This window comes from Theropithecus gelada, chromosome 6 (genome assembly GCF_003255815.1).
Source record: "Theropithecus gelada isolate Dixy chromosome 6, Tgel_1.0, whole genome shotgun sequence".
NCBI classification, from domain to species: domain Eukaryota; kingdom Metazoa; phylum Chordata; class Mammalia; order Primates; family Cercopithecidae; genus Theropithecus; species Theropithecus gelada.
Genome location: NC_037673.1, coordinates 63,967,915 through 63,995,278, shown reverse-complemented (window position 1 = coordinate 63,995,278; position 27,364 = coordinate 63,967,915). Strand labels below are relative to the sequence as shown.

Here is a 27,364-nt window from a genome sequence, read left to right as displayed (position 1 = left end):
GATGCCTGGGTTCAAATCCTGGCTTTGCTGTTGTGAGAACTGTGACCTCAAGGAAGTTACTCAACCTGCCTGTGACTCAGCATTCTCGTGTGTAAAACGGGCTAACAGTGTCTCCCTCATAGACACACAGAGATGCTGTAAGGATTAAATAAGTCAGTAAATATAATTCCCTAAACATAATGCCTGCTACACAGTAAGCTTTTAATATTCGCTATCATTATTAGGGATAAATATATAAATTGATCACAGATCTTCCTTTCAAAAAGCTAAAAGTTTAGTGAACCTTATCAAGGATAATTGGTTGGCAAAACTGTCCAACTATAAACTAAAAATCTTTGTTTTAAGGAAAGTAGAATACTGCCAAAGAAAAGATCCTTGGATTAAAACAAACTAAAACCATGAGAAGGTGGTCAGTCATTAAGTAACAGATTAGATCAGGCATGGGCCTGTGATGGAAAAACCAGTATGGCTTATTTTAAGTTTAGCAACAGGGTATGTCCCAAGATGAGAACACACGTGATTATTTAGTTACTTAAAACTAGTGGAAAACACATTTTTTAAAGATCAGGGAAGATGCTGTCTTCTCTGTGCTCCAACACCTGACACTAGCCCGACACAAACACAGTGCCTAACACAAAGTAGCAAGCCAGTCGATAAGGGTACCAAACTCATTTCCATGAGTCCATGCCACCCGTCAACTCCAAATCCCCCCAAATTCAATTAGTTATGCACATAATACTAACAGCTGCCTGGGCTAGCTGCTTTGTATGTATTATTTCATTAAATCTTCAGCTAAACTATACAGAGGAACAATTAAAAATTGTTTTTTTAATATTCTAATATAATTTTCAAGGAACTGTCTTCAAAAACAGGTTGACATTCAGTGGATTTTTTTAAGCTCTTCTAAGTACTATTAAATATTTTTAAAAATTATCTGACCAAAGATTTAGTTACCAAAAATAATTGTGTAGCAAACTAATTGTCTAAGGATAGACTTGCTAGAGCTGTTAAAATTATGACAAAAGAATCAAGTCCATCTATTTATTTTCAAAGCTAAAGGCCAAATTTCATGTTTGAGATCATATATCTGCATCAACAGCCACACCCATGCATTATTTTAAAGCTTTATGTAAACTGCTTTAGCAAAAGTGGATAGAACAATTACTGCCCCTCCTTTCTGTCAAAAATAGTTGAATCAAGGTAAGTCAATTTCCTAAGTGCAATTAATAAATAAGAGGATGAGTCTTTTAACCTTTAAGATTTAATTTTCTTACCTATAAGAGTTACAATAATCTTTGGGATCTCCTACTTTAAAAAGCAAATAGTCTGCATTTACCAAATGAAAGCAAAGAAAAATATCCTAACAAGCATTAGAAGAGCATCAGTAAACTCAAGGGAAAAGATTTGCCTTAAACTGCAGCAATTTTTTTGATGAATTTCTCCCCCTTGCCCTGAGGTAGTTTGGCCCTTTGTTCCAGCAGAGTGGCACACTGCGTCAGATGTCCCAGACTCCACTAATCATGTGGCAGTAGCACTTCTGTTCTCAGAAATTTCATCTTCAAAAAGCCAAAGTCCATAGTTCTCCAAGAAAAAAAATGAGTAATTCAACTTATTTTCCAGGCCATTTTTAAACTGGCAGACAAGACCATCACATGGAAAGAAAACTCTGGGGATTTTAAGAAACAAAGTTCCCTGAAAATATTTCTATCTAGAGGAAAAAGCACTCTGATGAAATAACAGAAATCTACCTTTCAGTGATATAGTTAACAACGTATAATTTTTAAGTGGTGAGTTACTTTTTAAAAGCTCAATTTTAATTTAATTTGGCTATTTTGCAGTAAAAAATAATTTGTGAGTTTTCTGGATTTGAAAATTTCTCAATTTTAACAATGAAATTTAAAAAGGGGTGAAAGAATTGAACCAATACTTCACAAAATACAAATAATTGTCCAATAAGCACATGAAAAGGTGTTCTACATTATCCAGTCACGAAGGAAACATAAATAAAAACCACAATGTGATACATCCATATAACACTGAAAATGGCTAAAATTTTTAAAACTGGCAATACCACAGGTTAGCAAGAATGCACAGCAATTGGATCGTTCATCCATATCAGGAATGTAAAATGGTACAATTTTAGAAAACCATTCGGCAATTTCTTTTCTAATTTTATTTTTATTAACAAAGAATAATTTATGCATATTCATGAGGTACTAGTGATGTTTCAATCATATAATGTATAGCGATCAGATCAGGGTAATTAGCGTATCCATCATCTCAAACATTTATCATTTCTTTGTGTTGGGAACATTCAATATCCTCCCTCTAGCTATTTGAAATTATGTATAATTGTTAACTACAGTTATCCTACAGTAGTATAGAACACTAGAACCTATTCTGACAAAGTTAAACATATGCTACTAATACATGCAGCAGTTTAGGTGAATCTTAGAAACATCACACTGAGCAAAAGAAGTCAGACACAAAGGAGTAGACACTCTGCTTCCTTTAATATAAACCCCTTGAGAAAGTACATCTAATCTATAATGACAGAGAAGATCGATGGCTGCCTAGGGCCAAGGATTTGGCATTGAGGGTGGCAGTAGAGGGTTAGTTTGACGAGGAAGAGCATGGGAAACATTTTATATCCTGATCACGGCAGTAAACTGAGGCATATATTTGCAAAAATCCATCCAAATGGAAACTTAAAATTGGGGATACTGGCCCGGCGCGGTGGCTCACACCTGTAATCCCCGCACTTTGGGAGGCCGAGGCAGGCAGATCATCAGGTCAAGAGATCAAGACCATCTTGGCCAACATGGTGAAACTTCGTCTCTACTAAAAATACAAAAATTAGCTGGGTGTGGTGGCGTGTCCTGTAGTCCCAGCTACTCGGGAGGCTGAGGCAGGAGAATCGCTTGAACCTGGGAGGCGGAGGTTGCAGTGAGCCGAGATCACGCCATACCACCGCACTCCAGCCTAGCAATGGAGCGAGATTCTGTCTCAAAAAAAATAATAATAATTTTTAAAAAATTGGGGATATTGTCATTGCATGTAAATTATATTTCAGCAAAGTTTATCAACAAAATTTTCAATTTAACTGCTTTTTGGATTGGATAACATTTTTATGAAATGGTCTGCAGAGGCAGGCCCATTCTTAAGCAGGCTGATTACATGTGGAACTCTGGGGCCACGCAGGACCCTGTAAAGAAACGCAATTCCTTCTCTCATCCAAGCCACCACGACTCACCAGTCAGGGCTCCTCCCAGGCTCCCTCGCCTTAGCTGTCTTCCATCCTCACTCAGCTGTCTTTTATACTTCAGTGATTTTCCAGGGCCAGAAGCCACATCTGGGTTGCTGCATTTCCGAAATGGCATGGGTGGAGGGGATAATATGTGGTCAAGCTGCAGAAAGAGGAAGAATGGCATCACTGGCTAGGGCATCAACACAGCCTAGAATGAAAGACCAGTCATTCACACTTTTTCTTCCTTTCTTTTCCTTCTCAAACCCCATTCTCCCAATCCCGTGTTCAATTTTGCTACCTTAGAGAATTCAGAATTTCATTGTCACATTTCCATACGAAAGAGAGACTGGCTTGCTGCAAAAATCTCAGCAGCAGTGATTTTCAAACTGTGGGTCACAGCACATTAGTGGGTCATGAAATCAAGTTTGGTAGATTGTGACTGTTGTTTTTTAATGCAATAGAATAGAAATTATCAGCGTCCAATGAACAAAGGGAAAGTATTGTTTCATGAAATCTTTTATTCAGTTATGTGTGTGTGTGTGTGTATCCTAGGTCACTATATAAAACATGTCTTTCTGTACATGGTCTCCCCCAAAACTGAAGATGGTTGCTCTATAGAGAAGCTATAGATCACTCTCTTTAGTTGGTTACAAAAGAAAATTCACATATTGCTCACAAATATATGTTGTGCAGGAGAGAAATTTCTAAGCACCCTAGCCCTTAATGGAAATCAATACATCCCTACATCACTTTATAGCTTTTTAAAAGAAAACCTGTCACAAGAATCAGAGAAACCAAAGTCACTTCAAGAGACAGCATTCTACAAAAAAATCCCTTGTGTCACAACACTTATTTCAAGATCTGCCTGTTTTTATAAGAAAGCCTCTCATACTTAATAGAGCCATACCATCTAAAATGTTCACCTTCAAGTAAGTACATATGAATATGTGTCTAAGATAGTTGCAAAGGACAAAAATTTTCATGTACACCTACGTAACTCCAGTTAGTTATTAAAGATCCCTCAAAAAAGTACATAAAAAGGTTAACTTTGCAGAAATTTGAAAACAGAAAAGCCAAGTAACATTCAAAGCTGGGCATTTTAAGAGCCATTTCACTGAGATTTGTTTTGTTTTCGTGGGGAAAAGAGGTGATCACCTGGTTATAGCTGTTGAATTTTTTCAGGTTAAGATTATCATGGATGTTATTTATAAGAAATAGAAATCTGGAGACTGGGTCATCCATTTTGTCTGTCTATGCACTGCATCATATTCAAAGTCATTGCACAGGCTGAGCACAGTGGCTCATATCAATAGTCCTAGCATTTTGGGAAGCTGAGGCAGGAGACTCTCTTGAGCCCAGGAGGTCAAGGCTACATACAGTGAGCCATGATTGAAGCACTGCACTCCAGCCTGAGCAACTGAGCAAGACCCTGCCTCAAAAAACAAATAATAAAAAATAATTAAATAGAAATAAAATAAAAACTATTGCACAAAAGGAAATTTGATCCTGTTTATGAGCAACCCTTCCCAAGTTAGTTGAGATAGAACAGAGCGCATCTGCTCAGCTACTGAGAGAGTCCCCTAAGCATAACTGTATTAATTAGTAAGACCTAACATCTGGATTTCAAGCACTTCTCTGTAAGTACCAGCTCACACTCATTGCCGGTCAGTATTTTAGTGAGAGGCCCTTGAAGAACTGGCAGCCCATCCACTCCAAGATCAAAGCCAGATCAGTAGGAAAAAGGGACTCCAGAGTGCACTTGGGAAAAAGGAAAAAAAAAAAAAAAAAAAAAAAACCCACACCCTTTCAAATGCAGAGCTGAACTTATCACAAGGTATTTGCCAAGGGCTGCTGTTCATTACATCAGTGTCCTATTTAGGAGGGCCTCCAAGGAGAAGTTTCCATATAGCCTCTAGAAAATGCAGAACCAAATCACTGAGTTCATCTAGAGTCACATCATTAAAGAACGTAGAGGTTATTTTTGCCTCCTTTTTGGCTCAATTTTGTGCTCAATACCCCAATTATTTTTTCTGCCAATTTTTAAATTTCAAACTTTTCAGAAAAGCATTTGCAACTACAGAAAAGTTACAGGAACAGTAAACACCCATATTCTCAATGGCGAGTTGTTAACCTCTTGCCACACTGCTTTTGCTCTCTCTCCCTCTCTTCACACATGCATGGTGACTGCTGGTTGCAGGCAGTACGATTCTTCACTGCCCCCTGCCCACAAATACTTCAACGTGCCTCTTCTAAGAACAAGAATATTCTCTTAAGTTCTCCTATCCTATACTCCAGGTAGTCTTATAAGGTGTCTCAAAGCTTTTGTGAGCAAAGTGAAGTATAAATACTAGGAAAAATGTAACATTAAGATTATATCAGGTAGACTTAACATTAAAAAATTTACTTTTACATTACAAGACAAATTTGCAGCCACAAGGTGGCAATGTGCCATAGACATTGAACAAAATGTCTCATAATGGCTACTATTTAATAGTCCCAGTAAATGCACTAAGAATGGATGCCCACCCTTTGAAGCAATCAAGCAAGTTAGGGTCCATTCTACTTACTTATTTTCTCTTAATTATGAGTGACAGCTGCATAAAATACAAATGTTTCTCACTTAAGGTTCATCAGCATCTGCTACTTATTTTTCATCTGAAGTTAAATTTTTGCAGCTTGTAGAATCACAGTTAATTACTCTGGGGAAGACTGTTGTATCACAAATTCACAGAGGGTAGAAAAGCAAGCAGAGGAAAGAAGATAATTCCTACATAGGAATTAGGTAATTTTCGTACATATTTCCAACAAAGCCATAAAAGACGTGAACAAATGTGGAAGAAAGAGAAGGAAATCAAGGAGAAAACAGAAAAAAAAAACCTAATTCATCACATATCACACATATATAGACATGAGCTATTAGTCCACAAGCCAAGGTTTTTAATCAAAATCACAACCCCAAGAAGGGAGTATTATTTTAAATCTGGGAAAATTGAGGCCGTGAACTGTGAGGGCTGCAAATGTTTCAGGCACAGTATGAGCAGAAAACCTATAAGCACAGTGCAATGCTCCAAGATCCCATTTCCTCTTCACATCCAATCACACTCCCAACAGGGCTCTCTCTAAATAGATCATTTTTCCAAATTTGCTCTGTTGTCAGTGGCTTTACTATTCTTTCTACAATTAGTCAAAGTTTCTGAAAAATGGTCCACTGCAGCCCTGCAATTTATTTTTCATTTTTTGTACTGAATCAAATACTCATTATCCCTTTTACACTTCATCACACCCTAGAGCTTACGGTAGACATCAAACATGCCAGTTTGGACTTTGTCCTTTAAATGATTCCATTTTAATGTTTTCCAACCAGACTCCCAAAGTCTTCACACTACAAGGAGTTGAACTAAAAGACATAGGTTGTCTTGAAACTTTCGCTGATGTTCAAGGGCATCTAAGCCTGGGCATGATACCCTTGCTTCAAATACTTGTGGTTCCTCTCCCTAAGCAGGCTGTGTACTCCTAGAGGGCCAGGTCCTACTCCGTGGTCACCTACATGCTGCTGGCCACAAAGTATCCTGGATTGAAACAGCAACATATCCTTACCTCATGCACCAATAATAAATACTGATTTGTAGTGACTGGATTTGCTTAAAATTTCCTACGTTAGTTCTTACAACCTCCAACAAATGCCAAAGAAAAGCTGGAAGAGGTTCCTTTAATATTACTGAATGCAGAAGTCAGACAGGGGCACAGCATACCACCTTCAAGTGAGGGATGTATACCCGCTCTTGCTAGCAGTTTATCACAGGAAACATTTAGCATCTTAAGGGACAAAAGGTGTATAACCAAGGTAAGTGTGATGCAGAATTCAAAGAAAGTTTCCAAAACTGTCAGTTCTATAGAAATGCTAATTACCAGAATTCCATACCTATATTTTCTATATTTACTGCCCTCACCCATTATATGCTGTTTTACAAATTATCAGGCTGAGGAAAAAACGGATCCTCCACGATGACACTGTGGCTTGGCCATATGAATGAAGATGAACAAAAAGCACACAGTTAATATTTAATAGCAATGTATTGTATTCTTGAAACTCACAGAGTAGGTTTAAGTGTTCTCACTCCCCAAAAATGCTAAGCATGTGAGGTAATACATATGTTCATTAGCTTGATTTGGCCATTCCATAATACATACATATTTTAAGACATTACAATGCATATACATATGTATAATTTTTATTTTTCAATTAAAAGAATAAATTTTAAAAAGTAAAAATGAAGGCACATCATTTACAAGCCTCGATCTAATTTTGCTTAGTGTCTCTGCCATCACCATCACCACCATCTGCAAGTATGGACCCCAGATTTCTTTATCTACGGCTGTATGCCCTAGTAATACCATCCGTCTATAAAAGGCATTTTAGAACTGTCCACAAACACAGAACTTTCAGCCTCTTAAATGACAATTTTCTCCGACCTCATTTTCAGACACATCTACTCCCAAGCACATGGGTTCTGTAATTCATAGTTTTTAAATATTAATAGTGGTCATATAAGCAGAAAGAGAAAACTTTTTCCAATTTCAGTAAATGGCAATTCTGTTTTCTCTAGCTACTCATGTCACAAAACCTTTCAGTTGTTCTTAACTCCTCTTTCACACTCCATATCCAACCAGTAAATCCTCCAGGCTCAACTTCCAAAATACATCCATGATACTTCACCATTTCTATGCCTACCACCCTTGTCCCTGCCACCCCCTTCTCTCTTGCAATAGCATCTCAAGAGGTCTCTGTGCTTCCATCCTCTCAGCACCACAGCAGTGACCCTTCTAAAACATGAAGCCAGATGCTCCAATTCCACTGCTGGAGTCCTCCTCTCTAGTCCCACCTCCTGCCACTCTACTTGATCCACCTTGGTCTCTTGCCAGACCTTGGATACCCCAAGCATCTTCCCACCCAGGACCTTACATTTATCATCTCCTCTACCTGCGACACATTCCAGATATTAGCTATTGTGCCCCCTCTGTCCTCTGGGTCTCTATTCAAATGTCACTCTTCCTGGGATGCCCTCTGTAAATGCCTATGTAAAACAGCACGCTCAACCTTTATTCCTTGTTCTTATTTTTCTTCAGAGCATCTATCACCACATGACATACGAGATCTTTGGTACTTGTTTCTCGCTGTTCTCCCCCTGCTAAAATTAAAGTTACATGAAATTATGCACTATGTTGTTTTGTCCACTGCTGGATCCCTAGAACACTACAAACTACATAAAAAGCACCTGTGAATATTTGTGGAAAAAGCAAATGAATTGCAAATCTCTGATTCTTACTTTAAAATATAACAGGAAAAAAATAGAAATATTTTTAATATAAAGGGCTTTAATTATTGAAAAAATAGAATAAAATTATATTAAATGTTATTCAAGGTGACATACTGGAAACTAAAGTGAGTCTCTAGTGTTTTGACAAACTGAACACTTCATGTATGGAAAAGACTCTTAGGTTATGGCAAACCACATCATTTGAAAGAATCTGTTCCATATACCAAATTAATGTGCTAATTTTTGAACAGGGCTAACTCCAAAGGTAATTCCTAAATAACTACTCAATTCTTTAACTGTATCCCTGCTAGCATATATATTTGTCCAAATCATTCCAACCTTTTCCTACTCCACTCCTCTTTTCTGTAATCCTGCATTCATCCCCAAGATGTAGCACATGCATTTTAAAGACTCATCCAGAATGCATGTGCCCTAAGGCCAAAGTTCATTCGTTCAAAGGGATCACCAATGTCATCTGCATACATAATGAGAGGCTCACCAGTAAAGTCCTTTTTATGCTTAGACAAAGAGAATGAGACTGATTAGTAACATAGATTATGAAGACATTGTTCAGTTATTCTGTTTCTTGATATTAAATACCTTAAGAAACCAAAGATATGAAAATAGATGATTATAAAACTGCAGAGACTATGCTTGTAATCCTAATTAACTGCTCTCTCTCATCCCTGCCACCCAATAAAGAATCGAATTGGCAACCTGAAATGACTTTATTTCAAAATTGAATCTTATTTACTTTCAAACCAAAGCCTATAATCAATATTTTAAAATTTGATAGAACAGGCTTCTACAGTTAAAACACTCATTATTGGTTTCATACTAATTCCACAGTGGTTAGGAGCCCAGATGAGAGCCAACACTTACTATCCTAATGAAGACATTTAACTATTTCTGCACCTGTTTCCTCAACCACAAGATGTTAGTAACAATAAATATCTATCTCCTGGGGTGGCAGTAAGGATGAAGACAGTACATATATGTAAAGCACCTAAGACAGTCCTTGGCACAAAGGAAGTGCACCATGAATGTCAGCTATGGTTATTAATATCATTGTCCTGTACTAAGTCACTTGGTTGTCTAGGCAAACATCTCTGTGAGTGTACATCATCATCAATGGTTCACAAGGAAATTAAACTCTTTACAATTGTACCAAGGTTTTGGTTTGTGTTTTGTTTTTATGGCTCACGTGAGAATTTGATTTAAACTGCATTTGCATTATTTCAGGCTGTAAAGCTCATACCTGTATTCCAGAGCACAGAATTCTAGGGCATGATCGCCTGTGCTATGGGCATCTGCAGCTATGTTTTTGGCATGAAGCAGAGCAGTACAGTGGTGAGGGACCTAGCCCCAGTGGGAACTGCCAGGAACAGAATCCCAATGCCATGTCCTGGACAAGCTACCTCTCTCTGAGACCAGACCTCAGAGATGCAGTGAGGATGCAGAGAGATGAGGCATGACAAGAGCTGGCACACAGATACACTCAGTAACAAGTGATACTGATAAATGTCACTATCACCCTAGGCTCAGCTCAAGTCTCCCTCCCCTTCCCTTGGCCTGATGTCTGCTACAACCTGCAGCTCTACTTAACGGGCCCTCCTGAGTGACACCTCTCAGGCACTCTTATCTCTGTTTTATACTACTCAAGGAATAGAAAAACATATAGTATTCTCTGCAGTGCCTGAAGAATATGCAAGGCCCCTTCCCTAGCATCTTAAAAACTATAGATTGAGTTAGACCAACAAGACCTCTACAGTCCTAGACCACACCATCCTGGGACCTATTAATTGATTTTGCTGACATTCATATTGGATTATACCACCCAGAATGCATTCTTCCATTTAATGATACTATAAGAAATGGTCCCAGCCAGGCATGGTGGCTTACACCTGTAATCCCAGAACTTTGGGAGGCTGAGGCAGGTGGATCATGAGGTCAAGAGATCGAGACCATCTTGGCCAACATGGTGAAATCCCCATCTCTACTAAAAACAACAAAAATTAGCTGGGTGTGGTGGCACATGCCTGTAGTCACAGCTACTTGGGAGGCTGAGGCAGGAGAACTGCTTGAACCCGAGAGGCAGAGGTCGCAGTGAGCTGAGGTCGCACCACTGCACTCCAGCCTGGCGACACAATGAGATGTCATCTAAGAAGAAGAAAAGGAAGAACAGGAAGAGAAGGAAAGGAGGGAGGGAGGGAGGGGTCCTATAAATCTTGCTGTTCTTTTCTTATAAACAAGTAAAGAAGGGCCTATATTTCATAGTATCTTTCCTTGTGAAGACTCATCTCTTTTTATAGACATTTATTAAGTGGCTGTATGTCAGGTATTGCTCTGAGTACAGCAGTTGGCAAAAGGGCAAAGAATGAAACAGACAAAAATCCCTACCCACTGGGAGCTTCATTGGAGTTGGGGAGAGGAACATCTGGAGAAAATCCTTTTGGTTCTTTGCATTAAGACTGTTTTTATCCTGGGAACCCCGTGACCCACATACCTTCTATGTTTCTCTACTTCAATCCCTAGAAATCCCCTGGCAAAGCCCACACCCCACTGCCAACAAGCATAGCGTGTCCTATGTCCAATTGAGACTTCACAGGTCCATGTGCTGTGCTAACCTTGGTCCAGATTTCACCTTATCCTCTAAACCAGCAGTTCTGAACTCAGAGTGATTTTCCCTCCACCCCCTCACCCTTCAGAATACATGGGGCAGTATCTGAACCCATTTTTGGTGGTCACAACTTGGGGTGGCTACAGGCCAGGGAGGTTAACTAAATCTCCTGCAAGGCACAGGGCAGCTTCCCACAACAAAGAATTATCCAGCTCAAAGCATCAGCAATGCCATTGTTGAGAACCCTTGCCTTACACTCGCTTTCCTTTTTGTCTCTCTTCACCTATTTCTGAGTGCGTCACCTTGCTCAGTTATGTGTAGTTGTAGGTCATCCTAAAGCCTTCTGAGAACAGGAAGGGGGACAGAGGAAGAGCACAGATAGAATCTCAGCAAAAATTGTTCATGTCACCAAAGATTTGGTAAGCAAATAATTTGCTAAGCAACATCAATTTACCCAAACTAACTGTTCACTGCAATTCACTTTCTCAAAGAATGTCCATATTTTTAAAGAATGCATCAATAGAATGTGTTTAAACTGGAAGATGTACTAGATACCAATATCGTTTTCCATCTTTGGTTTTATAATTAATTCTCTGAATCACAAACTTCAATAGGAATATAAAAAGTGTTTCAGAAGCATCCCCAAATACAGTATTAGATCAAACTACAGTGGCATTCACATAAACAGAGCTGTATCACTAGTTTCATTTCTTAAGAGAATTGATTTTCTTTGTTCCCTTCCAAGAGAAATATGTAAATTAGCACTTTGATATTGCTATCTCACGACTGTCTGTCAACTCAACTTCAAGAAAGTCGATGCCTTTTCTCTACACATACACACACACACACACACACACACACACACACACAATGAGCATGCACACATCCACCAACAGCAAGACAATTTCATCAGAGCCCCAAGGACAGAGCACCACACTGTAGGCATTTAATTGCAATTGACTGTGATTAAGCAATAAATTCAACAGTCTAAAGATGTAAAAAAATAAATAAATAAAGCTAGTATCATTTTATAGTTTTTTAAAACATGGCACACTTTGTGCATAGTTTTCAAATTATGAATCATTTCTCAAAGTTTACTTTAGGAACAATGACGCTGGGAGAACATGGAAAATACTAATTTGACTTTGCATATACATCACCTGTTTTCCTGTCACTTTAATATTCTAGATGTTCCCTTGACCTTTATTTAGGTGTTTGATCTATGCCTGAAGTTGTTTACCTATCTGAAGTCATTAAATTGCCCTGATACCATCATGTCCCCATCAGCAACATAACTAAAGAGTCTGACCATGCTTAACAAGCAGAAACAGAATACACTGCTCACCAGTCATCTTCCTTCCATTTAAAGTCAGAGGGGAATATTCCCACACGATGCCACAAAACCTGACGTTATGTGCCTGCTTCCAAAGTTTTGGCAGAGAAAGTAGACTCCCTACTAGGCAGTATTATTCCCATTTTACCAAAGAGTAAATGGATTCAGAAAGATGAATCCTTCACAGCTCTCAGCTCATTAGGAGGTACTATGAGAAATCAAGCCCAAGATGCCCAACTACAAAGCCCACATTTCTTCCTCTGTTCCAGACTGTGTTCCACAGAAAAGCTCACTGTGGCAAGGTGCCCAAAGCCTTGGAAAGTCAACCTTAACCTCCTCTTACATCCCCAGTCTGAGAAGACTCCACAAAGACAGGATTCTTAGAACCTGATGTCAACCAATCCAAAAGATCCAGTTCAATCCTAATTGGCTGGCTACACAAGTAGTTTCTAGGGTTTCTACAGTAGCAATTTTTAAGTGAGAATTACAGAATCACAAAACATTAAGCAGTGGAAAGGACCTAAAAATCATCTGTAGTCGCATTTCCTGGTTTTACTGGAAGATGAAGGCCCAGACAAGTCAAATGAACTGCCCAGATTTAGAAAGATGACTGGTGCACGAACGCAGACCAGAACCCAAATTTCTACACCCACGATCTACTGTCTATGCGCTGTGCTTCCTGCAGTCCCACAGTATTCGTCACTCTGTTACAATGAAGTATATGATTTCCTCTGGTTTTCTATTCCTACATACTCTATCAACCCAGAATTGTTTTTTAAAAAAATTGTTTACCCAAATGTCTACTATGGACTAGACACTGTGCTAAGGGTTAAAGCTAGAAAACAGAAAAGACACAGTCATCTTCCTTGGGACACTTCCATGCAAGTCCACAGACACAAAACCACAACCATTACAACATGGCAAATGTCAGGACAGAGTCAGGTACAAGCAATTCTACAGCTTTGAGCAGAGCTATGGTCCAGCACCTAATAAATTATTTTCCTTACCTTGTTTGCTGGGCAATGCTGGTATTGCTTAATGCCTTCAATTGCATCTACTCATATAGGTTACAGTCTTCTCAGGTACCCAGAAGCCAGTCCAGGAAGGAGCACAGAGCAGTACGGAGCTGTATATTGATCATTAATCAATGGCTGATTAATTGATAATTAGCAGCATCTAAACACACGCTATAATAATTTTCCTTCTGATTGGGGGCTTTTCAAATCCATCCACCATGTTCTAAGAGGTAAGAGAGAAAGAGCAGTCTCTCCCACCCCATGGTCACAAGAGATCATAATATGGGCCTTTAAGATCCTAAACATCTACCCTTCTTTAGGCAGCAACTGCTTCCTATGGACCAGATGCTGAAGGCGTCGTGCAACTCATTACATTCCACCACCCGAAAGGATCAGAAAACAATGGTGAGGAGGAAGGCAGTGGTTTGAGGCAAGCCCACAGTTGGAACTTCATCCAGCCACTTATCAGCCATATAAATTTAAGGTGAACAAGTTTTAATTTCATCTATAAAATAAGGATAACTATATCCTCCTCACAGGATCTCAGTCAATTAATGATCAATATGCAGCTGGGATCATACCTGACACCAAAAAGGCTCTCAACTGTTTATTCTCTTCCCCTTCCCTACCCTTTCTTAGCCTAGTACGTTTTTTCAGAACTATAAAGGAAAACAATCAGTTGTTGACCTTCTGTTCAATAACATGCATTGAAGCCAAAAATAAACTTTATACAAGTTTCTGGAAAAAGCTTTACAATAAACTCTTTGATATTGCTTGAGTCTGTATCCCCAACCAAATCTCATGTTGAATTGTAATCCCCAATGTTGGAGGAGGAGCCTGGTGGGAGGTGATTGGATCATGGGGGTGGACCCTTCATGAATGGGTTAGCGCCATTCTCCAGGTGCTGTTCTGGTGATAGCGAGTAAGTTACCCTGAGATCTGGTTGAAAGTATATAGCACCCCCTTGGTCCTGTTCCTGCCATGTAAGACGTGCATTGCTTTCCCTTCACCTTCCATCAGGATTGTAAGTTTCCTGAGGCCTCACCAGAAGCAGAAGCTGCCATGTTTCCTGTACAGTCTGCAGAACCATGAGCCAATGAAACCTCTTTTCCGTATAAAGTACTCACTCAGGTATTTCTTTATAGCAGTGCAAGAACTAATACATACTTCTTATAAAATAATGTTTAAGTTCTTTAATTGGACAAATGCTAAATATTAATATTCATTTCATGACTTCATACTAAGAGGAAAAACGAGCTGTTTGAGGAACTCTACAGTGGATAGCTCTGACCCAAGAGGCAAAATAAACGTTTTAAGAAAAGCATTCTTAAGAAACATGAGTTGCGAATTCTCAGCAGCTGAGGGGCCCCACGTGGTTAAAATGGAAATCATTCAGAAAGACAACCACTGAGCAACTGGCAAATGGTAAGAGGGTGAAATGGCTCTGGGGGATGGAGGGGCACTGGGCCATCTGAACTATCTTGTCAGCTTTATTTCTTCTTAAAGCGAAAAAATAACCAAAAAACGTGAAGGGAATGGTGAAGAAAGAAAAGGAAATGACTAAGGGATAAAGAAGAGACAGAGGAAGAGGAAAAGAGAAGAAAGTGGCCAAATAAGAGATACTCAAAACACGCAATGCCCTGCTTAGCTCCCGAGTTCCCCAGAGCTGTGTCCTCTCCCCCTTCTACTTGAAGATGTGTCCCACTGTAGAACCAAAGACCAATCATCTCTCTCTTAGCCAAAATGATACATAATATGCAATTTTAATAAATATTTATTAATAAATAATTATAGTATAATCCACAAGAACAAATTTTAAAATTCCAAGACCTTAAAACAGCAGCCCCCCGGCTCAGCACAGATCCGTCTTACCCCTGAATTCTATCTGACTGGGTTTCTGCCCTGCTATCCTCCTTGTTTTCCTGGGCTGAGTCTCTGCCTCTCCATTACTAGTCTCCCTGCCCTGTGTCCCCAGAACTCCAGGTCTGGGAGCCACCTTGTGCCCAGTGTCCGGCATTGACTGACTCCTGCCTCTGAAACGCAGCCTGTGGAGGCCTGGACTCTGACCCAGTGCCAGACCTGTGCTGCCAGTCTGCCCAAAACACTTCCAAATGCCCGCCCCACCTCTGTGGGAGGCACACAGGAACTTAGGGCTTGCTTTAAAACTTTGGGTAATGGCACTGACACCCCAGCTTCTCTCTTCCCAGGTCACGCCATCCCAGGGCTGAATCCCAAGGCAACCTTCCCCACCTGGATTCCCAGTCCCCAAGAGACAGGCCAGGTCTAACCTGCCAACCTCCCAAGGGAACATGAACTAGAGAAAAGGGGGAAGGATAAAATGACAGAAACACATACATGAGGAGGAAGAGGGGACGTGGGAAATGCAATGAGAAAAACAGAAGAAAAAGAAGAAAGGGCTGTGAACAAGAAGAAAGCAGGAGATGGGAGAGAGAACGAGGGCTACCCTATTACATGAGTGATTAGAGAAGGCTGCTCTGAAGAGGCGGCATTCGAACAAAGACCCAGAGGAAGGAAGCGGGGGAGCCGCGGAGGGAGTGGAAGCTTCCAGGCCAGGAAATCGGCAAATATCAAGGTCCTAAAGTTAGACAGAATTCCAAGTGCAAGCTACTATTCACAATTAATAGCTTGACAGATTCCCCAGAAAACAAATCTACTTGAACTTTTCTTCCTATTCTACTATTCACCCCGGTTATGAGCATGTGAGCCACTTGATTACACTGTACTCTGAATTATGATTAGCTGACCAACCATTCCTCAAACCTCCTTCATGCATTTGTTCTTGATGATAATCTGGCTCCAAACAGGCTTGCACCCTCTGCCTGCCAGAAGAAAACTCTCCTGTAGGTTACAAGAGCACAAAGTTACTCAAGACGTTCCCACGTTCACATGCAATCAGGAAAGGAAAAGATTTCACCTTTGGGTACAGGTTCACAACTCCACTAAAAGAAGTATTCGGTCGGGTGCGGTGCTCACGCCTGTAATCCCAGCACTTTAGGAGGCCAAGGCAGGCGGATCACGAGGTCAGATCAAGACCACCGTGAAACCCCGTCTAAAAAATACAAAAAATTAGTGGGCCGCAGTAGCGGGCGCCTGTAGTCCCAGCTACTCAGGAGGAGGAAGCAGAAGAATGGCGTGAACCTAGAGGGCGGAGCTTGCAGTGAGCTAAGATCGCGCCGCTGCACTCCAGCATGGGCGACAGAGCGAGACTCCATCTCAAAAAAAAACCAAAATGAATAAAAAATAAAAACCAAGAAGTATTCAACAGAAGCCACAGTGTAGTAAAAACAGAAAATAATTTATTGTCAAGAGTCCCTTGAGTCTTCCAGGCAGCCCCCGAGGATTGGGTGGGGTTGCCTAAACAAGGCCACGGCAGCGGCTGGAGGAGCACTCAGGCGCTTTGAGAGTTGTATCATATTCCTTTTTGTTTTTTTAACCATATCTATAAACAAATGTATTCTAAAATTATTAATAAAATTACAACCAATCTTAGCCAATAAGAGTAGCAATTCTGTTTCCTTTCCCCCTAAAGGGCAAAAACAAAATACACGAATACACAAGAACCCCAGGGAACAACTTAACGAGCTGGAGTGCCAACCCGCCGCTACCTTGGGAAGCGTGAACACACTGGCATCTGAAGAACTCTGAAAATAGACTCGGGCACATGAACCGCGAGAGCAACTGTACGGTCAGCATCTGACCCAGCTCCTTCTCCCACGCTCCAAGTGTCTATTTTCCCATTCCTGCCTGCACCTCGCTGGTAGACCAGCTCTGCAGTGAAGGCGCGTGGATTAAAAGACTGGAAACGAGAGACAAGCTAAGGGGAAGCTTCTAAGTGCGAGCTTGAAATTTGCTTGAGAACGCAGCACTCCGCTCTGGGGGTACAGATGCTCATCCTTTCAATAAATCCAAGGCTCTAGTATATAACCACCTGAACTTACAGTAGATCAACTCGATTTCCTCTCCTTATACAGGGATTTTAAGCAGTGAATTCCCCTGCCATGTAAGTGTTTAAGAATTAACAAAAATCATTTCAAAAGAAATGAAAGAACAGCTCTGATTTAGGAGGATGTGCCCGTCTGACGGGCCTGGCTGGTGAAGCACACCGATCAGCTGACCATGAGTATCATCACAGCTGCCAGAAGCCAGGCCACCTTGCCACCAGGGCTATGGGGTTCTTTTTCCTCCAATCCCACATATTTCTCTAAAGGTTACAGTCACCTTTAGAGTCCAGTGTTGAGAGGTCCTATTCCCACTAAGCTCAAGCCAATATATCCACTAAAGGTACATTCCTGACCTTCACTGTTATTGACATTCCAGGGATTGGCAAACACAGCCTGTGTGCCAAATAAAATTTTATTGGACGACAGCCACACTCATTCATTTATGTCGTGTCTACATGCTGCCTACTATAGCAGAGTCGAGCAGCTGCCGCAGAGACCATATAGCCCACAAAGCCTAAAATATTTACTATCTGGCCCTTTATAGAACAGGTTTGTGGGTGCTTGATTTATATAAATTCACTGAACATCTACTATGTGCCAAGTGTGGTTTGGCCACTGTGCAGATAGCAGTGACCAGAACGAAGTTCCTTTCTTCAGGTGGTGATAAGGGCTGTGAAGAAGAAAGCAGGAGATGCGACAGAGAACGAGGGTTAGTCTATCATATTAGTGACCAGAGAAGACCACTCTGAAGAGAGGGGCATTTGAACAAAGACCCAAAGGAAGGCAGGCATGAGCTGCACAGGGAGTGGAAGCTTCCAGGCCAAGGAAATGGCAAGTATCAAGACCCTGAAGTCAAAGTGTGCATTCAGTGTGTTTGAGAAAAAGCAAGCAAGGTGGGTGAGCAATGTCCCCTTTCTCCATGGTCACAATCTAGCAGCCCTCTCCCACACCGACCAGGCACCATCTTAAGTGTTTTCAGAATATTATCGCATTTGATCTTTAAAACAACCCTCTGATGTGGTATTATTATCACCCCCATTTCAAAGATAAGGAAATTGAGGTTTTCGAAGCTTACTTCGACTTGCCCAAGGTATCAGAGACCCACAGTTAGCTGTCAAACACAGGCTGTTCCCAAACTGTTTCCCATTCCATATTCCTGCAGGCAGCACCAGCACTGTCACCCAGCCACAGACCAACAGCTTGAGCAACGACTGTACCTGATCCAAGTTGCACAGGTGGAAGAGGCTCCACTGGGCCTGCTTCCTTTTCCACTCTGCTTTTTTGAATCATGTTCTCACTGAATTTCTCTACTTCCTCCAACTCCACATTTATGAAAGCCTCCTAAGATCACCTCCAAAACAAAGAGCCCACCTATGGAAGATTGATGGATGGGAAAGAAGAAAGGAGAAACAGAACGAATATTTGCAGGCCTTCTGTGAGCCAGGCACAGATGTAACAAGCATTCCGTGGACCTTCTTTCTGGGAGATGACAGTTAATGAGAATATTAAGGTAGAAAAATACAGCATTTTCCATATGGACCTGTGCATTCCACAAGCAGGAAATGCTTGAGGAGCCTCCACAGCAAACATAATTTAAATTGAAGAGACAGCACGTTTTCACTGTGTTCCTCAAGATCAATCATCAGCCAGTGTTCTGAGCCAAGACATACAGCAACTTCCTAATCTTTCCTGCCTCACAACATGTTCTCTGCTGCCTTCTACCAGCCTCCTCTGTCTCTTTTAAGAGTTTACATCAGCCTCTAATGCTTTCCTCAAGTGAAGAGATGGCCTTTCGACTTTATTTAGGGCACAACTGAGGAGTCCTCCAGCAGCCACCCACCCACATCCACACTCAGTTCCTCCCACAGGCCTAGCAGCCCTCAGGCAGTTATGCCTCTTGGTGACTTCTCACTACCTCCCAACATTCCCCAGACAAGGATATGGATTAATTCCCCAGTACAGCCCTAAACATAATACCACTAAGAAACCTAAAAATCCTTCACGACAAACTTCAACAGCAGCATGTCTTGGAGAGGAAGTACTCCTCAATAAATGTCACCTACAAAAAGCAGGAAAAAAAAAAAAAAAACAAGAGTGATGGAAAATAACATCCTGCTTGGCAGGAAAAAAAAATGTACAAAAAATGCTTAGCTGATTCTTCTGTTTTAGCATTTGCCGTGGGAAAACATAATCCCATTCTTCCTTAATAGGTCGCTGCCTGCTCTGAATCCCGGTGTCTCATGTGCGGCCCCCAACACTGAGCAAAAGGCTTGATATACTTAACACCTGGCATACGTGTCATAGGAATAAACATCTACTTATACTTGACGTTATTAGATGACAACTACCCCAGGGCGTTAAGAGACGTGCTGTTGAGGGGGAGCGAAGAGATGACTGAAATAAAGTTGAAATGCCTCTATATATGTGAAAAGAGAGGAGGGCTGGCTATTTCTAAATATTCCTTGGAGCAGGGTCAAGAAGGGTCCCAGTCGTTCTCCACCATCTATTTCTACCCCTTTGTGATTAAGGCAAACCAGTGCTACTCATCTCCTTTTTTTCTCCCGAGAATTCCTGCCCCAGGAAATACAGAGGTCAAGGAAACTAAGCAAGAAGGACTGCTGTCCCCAGAGCCCGAGAAAGATGAGACTAAACAACTGGATGTCCTCTGAGGAAGGAAACATATCATAATTTTACACTTTATGTTACATAAATGATATTTCACTAAAAATGAGAACTATGTGCCATTTCCCCATTTTCACAATGAATGAGAATATAGGAAAAAGCAGGAAATTCAACTATAAAAAATTACTTTTGAAAACTTAGGAATGATTGTTACATAAATCACACAAATGCATTTAAGTGACGGCCCTTTTTGCTTGATAATAAAGCAGTCTTCATCACGGTAGCTAATTAAGAAAAAAAAAAAAAAAAAAAAAAAAAAAGATCTATAGGAAAATGGCAATGGCAATGCAGGTATCAATAATTTAAGACTTCAATAACTGCTCTAAAAGAGGGAACTAATCGACCAAAAACCTTCTAAGGTTTCTTACAATTCAGTCTTACATAGTCACAATATCTCATAACAAAAATTTAAACAACAATGGTACTTAAGTTAGAAATAAAATGTCAAAGAAGAAGAAAGGGATTTATGAACAGACTAAAAGTATGGTGTGGTTCACAGTGCAAAAGGTCTGGCAGTAGCTGAGTATTCAGCACAATCAACATCTGAGAAAGCAGGCCGGGCGCGGTGGCTCAAGCCTGTAATCCCAGCACTTTGGGAGGCCGAGATGGGCGGATCACGAGGTCAGGAGATCGAGACCATCCTGGCTAACACGGTGAAACCCCGTCTCTACTAAGAAATACAAAAACTAGCCGGGCGAGGTGGCGGGCGCCTGTAGTCCCAGCTACTCGGGAGGCTGAGGCAGGAGAATGGCGTAAACCCGGGAGGCGGAACTTGCAGTGAGCTGAGATCCGGCCACTGCACTCCAGCCTGGGCGACAACGCGAGACTCCGTCTCAAAAAAAAAAAAAAAAAAAAAAAGATCTGAGAAAGCAGACCTGCATCGGAGCATTTTCAACCGGGAGGAGGGCATCGTGACCATCTATGGCTGGCCTCCATTAAACATGTTTGGAACACAGAACCCATTCTGCACCTGCTCCTCCTATGTTCTCCTCCGCCGTACCTAGCATCTAACACACTGCACGTTGTACTTGTTGGCTTATTGTCTCCCTCCGCCGTTAGAACATAAGCTTCATGAAGGCAGGGTCTGTTTTGCTCCCTGATGAATCCCCAGAGGCTAGAAGAGGGGCCTGGCACATAGCAGGTATCAAAGCCAATAGGGCCAAGGCCAAGTAGACTCTTTTGTGCTCTCCACCTTCTGGGCAGACAATAATATTGTACTATCTGGGCCCTTGTGGTTGGACAGGGCCAGGTGACAAAATCTGACCAGTGAGTGTAAGAAAAGGCAGGGTGTGTCCTGTCCAGGCTAAAGCACTAAATTGTGGGTGTGAGATTCTCCAGAACACTCTTACCAAGCTCTGCTTCAGTGACTGCTTGCTCCAAATGGGGGCTGCTCTGTCTGTCTATCCCAGAGTGAGGACCCTGCCAGGTAGAGCCTCAGTCAACATACAATGGATAAAGCATGAGTATACCCCTTTGTGCTTTATGTCACTGAGGGTCAAGAGTTGTCATCACCCTTCCCAACTGATAGGGTAGGCATTCAGTAAAAATCTGTGGTTGAATTTGTCAGCTCTCCTTGCAGAGGTCATACAGCATAATGAGTTCTGAGGGGACCTATTTGCTCACAATGCACCCCATTCTAATTTAGAACAACTCACATGTCCTTCCTGGTACTAAGTCAAAAACTGTGTTCTTGAAGAATACAAATGGCAGGTCAGGGTACAGGCGGGACTTTTTGGTTTTTTCTTTCTTAATCAGCCTCACTCTCTTCTTTTCATATCTTCCTCAAGCGGTCCTAAGGAATTCTCTGATTGACCCAAGTCAAGAGAGTGACTTGGAAATTATGCTATAAGGAGTGATCAATATTAGCAAAAGAAAGGCTTGTCTTGTAGAGGTATCACTCAGAAACCTCTAATGAGCCTAAAGCTCCTTCCATAAAAGCACAGGACCTCAAAGGATGAAGCAGCCTCTTCAGTATGTACCCTAGACACGGAAAGAATCCAGAAGTAGAAGACAGAAGGGATCAAAGTACACAGAGAGATACGAGGTCAAAGACGGACTCTCAGCTGCCCATGCACGGTGATCTTATAATAGGCAGACAAATTCCTTTGTACTCCTCTTTTCAAGAGGTAGTACCCTCCCCTTGAGTGCAGGCTCTACTTAGTGGCTTACTTTTGAAAAACAAAACACAACATAAATACTGGTGTGTAATTTCTGAGGCTCGACTGTAAGAGGTATTGTGGCTTCCTCTTTGTATTTTCTTTTATTGATAAGGACAACACAAGGACACTCAGCAGCCCAATGGACAGGTCCACACGGTGAGGAACTGAGGCTTCCTGACAACAGCCCACACCAATGTGCCAGCAACATAAAGGAACTGTCTTGGTAGTGGATCCCCCAGCCCCAGTCAAACCATCAGAGGACTGCAGTCCTGGCTGCACCTTCCTGAATTACCCAGAGCCACCCAACCAGCTAAACTACTCCTGACTTCCTAACTCAAAAAACTGGGATAAAACTTTTTTTAAGCTACTCAATGTGGGGGATAATTTCTTACACAGGAAAAGGTAACTGCTATATTAAGTGTCCTCTAGCCGGAGTATGTGCATGTGTTATACAAATGATGTGTTCATAGTGACTTTACAGAATGTACTATACACCAGCCCACATGACTCGGATATAACTGAGGGGATGCAAACATGTTCAACCAAGTATAGCATTCTCTAGTTCCTAACCCTAGGTTTTCCTATGCGTCATATGTAAGTGTACGAGAGTAGTACCCTTCATTTCTGCCTTGATCTTTTGAAAACAGCCTTCCATCTATCACCTGTGAAAAACAGTTTCATCTCTGTGCATCACACCATCTCTAGGCTTCACATTTCATGACTCAAACTCTTGAAGAACTGCAAAAGAGCAAAGAAAAGAATAGACCACTGTTAACAGTACCTGAATGCAGGACTGCAGAAAAACTACTTTAATCCTTATGTCCTCATACTCTACCTTTGCCTAAAAAAAAAGACTTAAAGAACTTAGTAAAATAGCCCTAGTAGGAATCACTTTCCGTGACACTGACCCATTGCCATCTTCAGCAGCTGAATCATTGTTGCTACCTTTCTTCCCTGCCCAAGAACTTGCATTTCATTCTCTAAGTAATTTGCTATTTTATTAAATAGTAATTCAGTGACTGACCCAGAGCCAACCTACAGCTCCAGTTGTGTGTGTGTGTGTCAGCAGGCTAAGAGGCATATATAAGGCAAGGCATACACATACAAGCACCAAAAAAAAAAAAAAAAAATCCCTCACTACATGGTTGCCAAAGTATTCTCCATCTCCTAGCATTCTGCATCTTTTGCCTCTTTCTTAGTTGGAGTATAAGTGGTAGCAGGGAGATGATCATTAAGGAGCCCAAGGTTTGGTTTAACTTCTGTAACAATGTTTATGAATAAGGATGGAAAGGAAGGATCAATGGTATGCGGGTAATGGTATGCGGGTAAGGTTAACAAACAAGATGGTGCTAGGGTCTGCCATGGAGGCCGCTTTGAAACAGGATATCTGAAAACAAGTGATAGAAATGGGAAAGATAACTTCTCCAGATCCCCCAAATCCCACAGCTATTTGCTCTAAGATTAAATGTTCCATATCACCCTATCTTATAGCAATAATGGAAACCTAACATCAGAAGCATGAAACAATAAAGGTCTTCATAGATTCCTTCTGCTTAAAAAGAAAGGCAGTGTGTCACCTGTGAAAGAAATGGTTTCCAATTCCATTTCAAAAGCATTTCTTGAGTAATTACTCTGTGTTATGACACTGCACTATGAATGGGGGTGGGGGTACAGTGATAAACATAGCTCCTACAGTCAAGAATCTCTCAACCTAACAAGTAACTTTTAACCTTTAAGAGTCGCAGATCCCTTTGTAAATCCTATACTTCTCTCCAAATAAACCTATATACAGATAAAAACAAAATTTTGCTAACAAATTCAGGTTATCCATAGATTGTCAAAGTGCATGGATCCTAGGATAAGTATATCTTGCTCTACCAGGAGAAAAAAATAGAAGATTTTATTTAATAAGCAAGTATCATATAATATGTAACATTAGATATTAGCCTAGCCTCTCTTCCAAGTAGCTGAAAATACCACCTTCCATCTTATTGTATACCAAATATCACAGAGGACAAAATATGTATGTTCATTTAAAAGTAACATATAAAATTAACATTTACTAATATTTCTGGCATCACTTTTTACAAGCAATAGTAATTGAACTAAAATGAAATCTGCATGAAACCTAAATTTGTGAGATCTACATTTTTAACCTCATCCTTATACTAAGTATAATTATTTTGTAAGATTAATTCTGAATATAAAACATTGTCTGTAGTTCCAAGATAGCAAGCTGAGCACTTCTCATTAGTTTCAATGGCTTAAATAATTTGGGGCTATAATACTGGTAGAAAAAAAGATTCACCTGAATGTTTCTCTTTTTAAAAAAGCTAGTTTCTCTACATAAACTGCATTTATGCTGTCAGAAAGACAACAGGAATGACAAGTGAATTAGGTACCAAGGATTTTAAAAATATAAAAATAAAATCTCCTCTCATAGTTTCTGCAGTGTCTTCCAAGACAGGCTCTTGGATACAGGGCATAGGATATTTTTAAGGGTGGAGCATAGAACGCTAACAACTGTCCAGTGGAAGAATTAAGGAATAACAGAACAAAGAGAAAGAATGACACTGCAAGGGGTGGGGAGAGTCCGACAGCTAGAAAATACAGAAAAAGAAATACAAAGTGATGTGTTTTCAAGCTTCCAACACTGTCCCGTCCAATACAGTGGCCACTAACCACATGTGGCTATTTAGATTTAATTTAAACTAAGAATTCATTTCCTCAGTTGCACTAGCTGTTTTCAGAGCTCAAAAGCCACATGCGGCTAACGGCTTCCATACTGGACACTGCAGAATACAGAACATTTCTATCCTCTCAGAAAGCTCTATTGGACAGCAATACTCTATAAAGTGAGAGCCCAGAAAACATTAAGAAGTTACTTAGTCTTGAACAGAAAGTACACAGATTCACAGGTATATCATTTTCAGCTAAGTTCTTCTATTTATAAAGGAAGGTAAATTGATGCAAATGAGGTAGAAAACAGTTAAGATTAAGAATTTTGAGTGCAATGGATAAATGACCCACATTACACAATATAGTCTATGATACCCTAGAACCCATCTGAGATTCAAGTTCAGGAACTTCCAAACCAGTGGAAGTTCTATGGATTATTCTTCCTTGCCAGCCAATAACAGTATGTACCAAGTTCCTAATATCTATTATCCAACTTGGTGCCCAGAATTCTCTAAAGGCCCCCCAAAAGTCTGCAATCTAACTGGGGAGTTTTAGAAGCCTCACACAGTAACTATGGGAGAATTACAAAATACGTAGATACATACAAGGTCACAGAACCACAACTTTTCATTGAAAATGCAGAGGTGACATAGTACCGGAGGAGAAAGGCAAAGTTTGAGCCATAAAATTGTTTAAAATTTGGTAAAAAGGAAGGTGACAGAAAAGCTTAGATGACAGGGATACATACAGCCTATTATCTTGTCACAAAAGGGCTCATGAAGAAAGTAAGCTTTTAGTTAAATATTGAAGAAACGAATGGTTTTGTATTACTGTATGTCAGTAACTTTCAAGATTATTTAACTACAAACCGTACTAAGACATTTTATATTATTACCCAGTAGGCATATACCACTAAGTAAACATTTCACAAAGCAATAATTTAGCCATACTACAATGTACATTTTATGATATATTCTATTATAATTTCACTTTAGAGGAAAAAAAAAAAAAACACACAAGTTGGCCGGGCACAGTGGCTCATGCCTGTAATCCCAGCACTTTGGGAGGCCAAGGTGGGTGGATCACCTGAGGTCAGGAGTTCAAGACCAGCCTGCCCAACTGGTAAAACCCCCTCTCTACTAAAAATACAAAAAAATTAGCTGGGTGTGGTGGCAGGCACCTGTAATCCCCACTACTTGGGAGGCTGAGGCAGGAGAATCGCTTGAACCCAGGAGGCAGAGGTTGCAGTGAGCTGAGATCGTGCCACTGCACTCCAGCCTGGGCGACCCCATCTCTTAATGACCCATTAAGCCAATTTTCTATTCATGGGTTCCAACCCACAGAATGAAAGATATCTATAAGATGAATTTCTGTGGTAGGAATTAGTAAATTATCTATCTGAAGAAAGGAAACCATATCTGTAAAAATAGGATTAGAAAACTGTGTGTGCATGTGTGTGGTGGGGGGAAGAGAGAGGGGAAACGGGGAAAAAGTTAGAGGGAGCGGGAGAGGAATAGTCAGAGGAAGAGAGAGAAGAGTTGGAGGGAGACAGAGAGAGGACAATTGGAGGGGGGTGTTTGAGGAAAGTCTTATATGTAATGCCTGTATTTGACAGGCAAAAGGAACCCATTTTTGTTTAAAGCAAAGGTTGGGACACATTTGCCTGGTAGCTCCGGAGAATGTGGCCTTGGAACGAGACTTGGAGTTGGAAGTCCAGCCATGGAGGCTGAAGCATAAAAAACAGACACAATGAAGGGAAGACCTGGATTATGATGCTGAGAAAAAGGGGGAGTGTGGTGCAGTCAGAGAACAGCAGGACTTTCAAATTGGACCAGAAAAAATAATTCTCATAGCTTCCAAAACAAGCAGGGCTTTAGAGATCGAATGGTGAAATCCTAAGAAAGCTAAAGAAAACATGCAGCTGAGTAAGAGACAGAAGCAAGTGGATCAACCCACTCCACAACCACATGGGTCCCACCCAATCTACGTATTTTCCTCACCAGCTAGAATAGATCAAGGCTCAAGTGGAAAAAGGGACAATCTCTGTCCCCAGTCCCCAGCACATCCAGATGCTGAGCATCTGCAGATGGAGTATGCATCTGTTCAGTTTTTCATTCAAAGAACAAATGTTGACTGCCGACATATCGCAGGCACCAGATGTATAAAGTTCACAAAGCATTGTCCTTGCCCTTAAGAAACCACAGTCAGAAGCCAGCTTCCTAAGCAAACAGCTACAGCACAAAGTGATCAGTGCTAGGAGAGCGGTGTGCCCAAAGTGCTAGAAGAACACAGAAGATGCAGCGAGTGGTTCTGCCTGGGTCAGCAAAGGCTTCCAGGAAGAAGAGGCA

At 40.9% G+C, this 27,364-nt stretch overlaps 1 protein-coding gene across 1 annotated transcript in view; it reads right to left on the bottom strand.

Moving 5' to 3' along the window:
* Positions 1-27,364, bottom strand: part of MAST4 (microtubule associated serine/threonine kinase family member 4) — a 576,259-nt gene that overhangs the window by 411,903 nt on the left and 136,992 nt on the right. Inside the window, exon 2 of the mRNA XM_025387801.1 lies at positions 3,254-3,407. Within this exon, the coding sequence (XP_025243586.1) occupies positions 3,254-3,407 (154 nt within the window). The remainder of the gene's footprint in view (positions 1-3,253; positions 3,408-27,364) is intronic.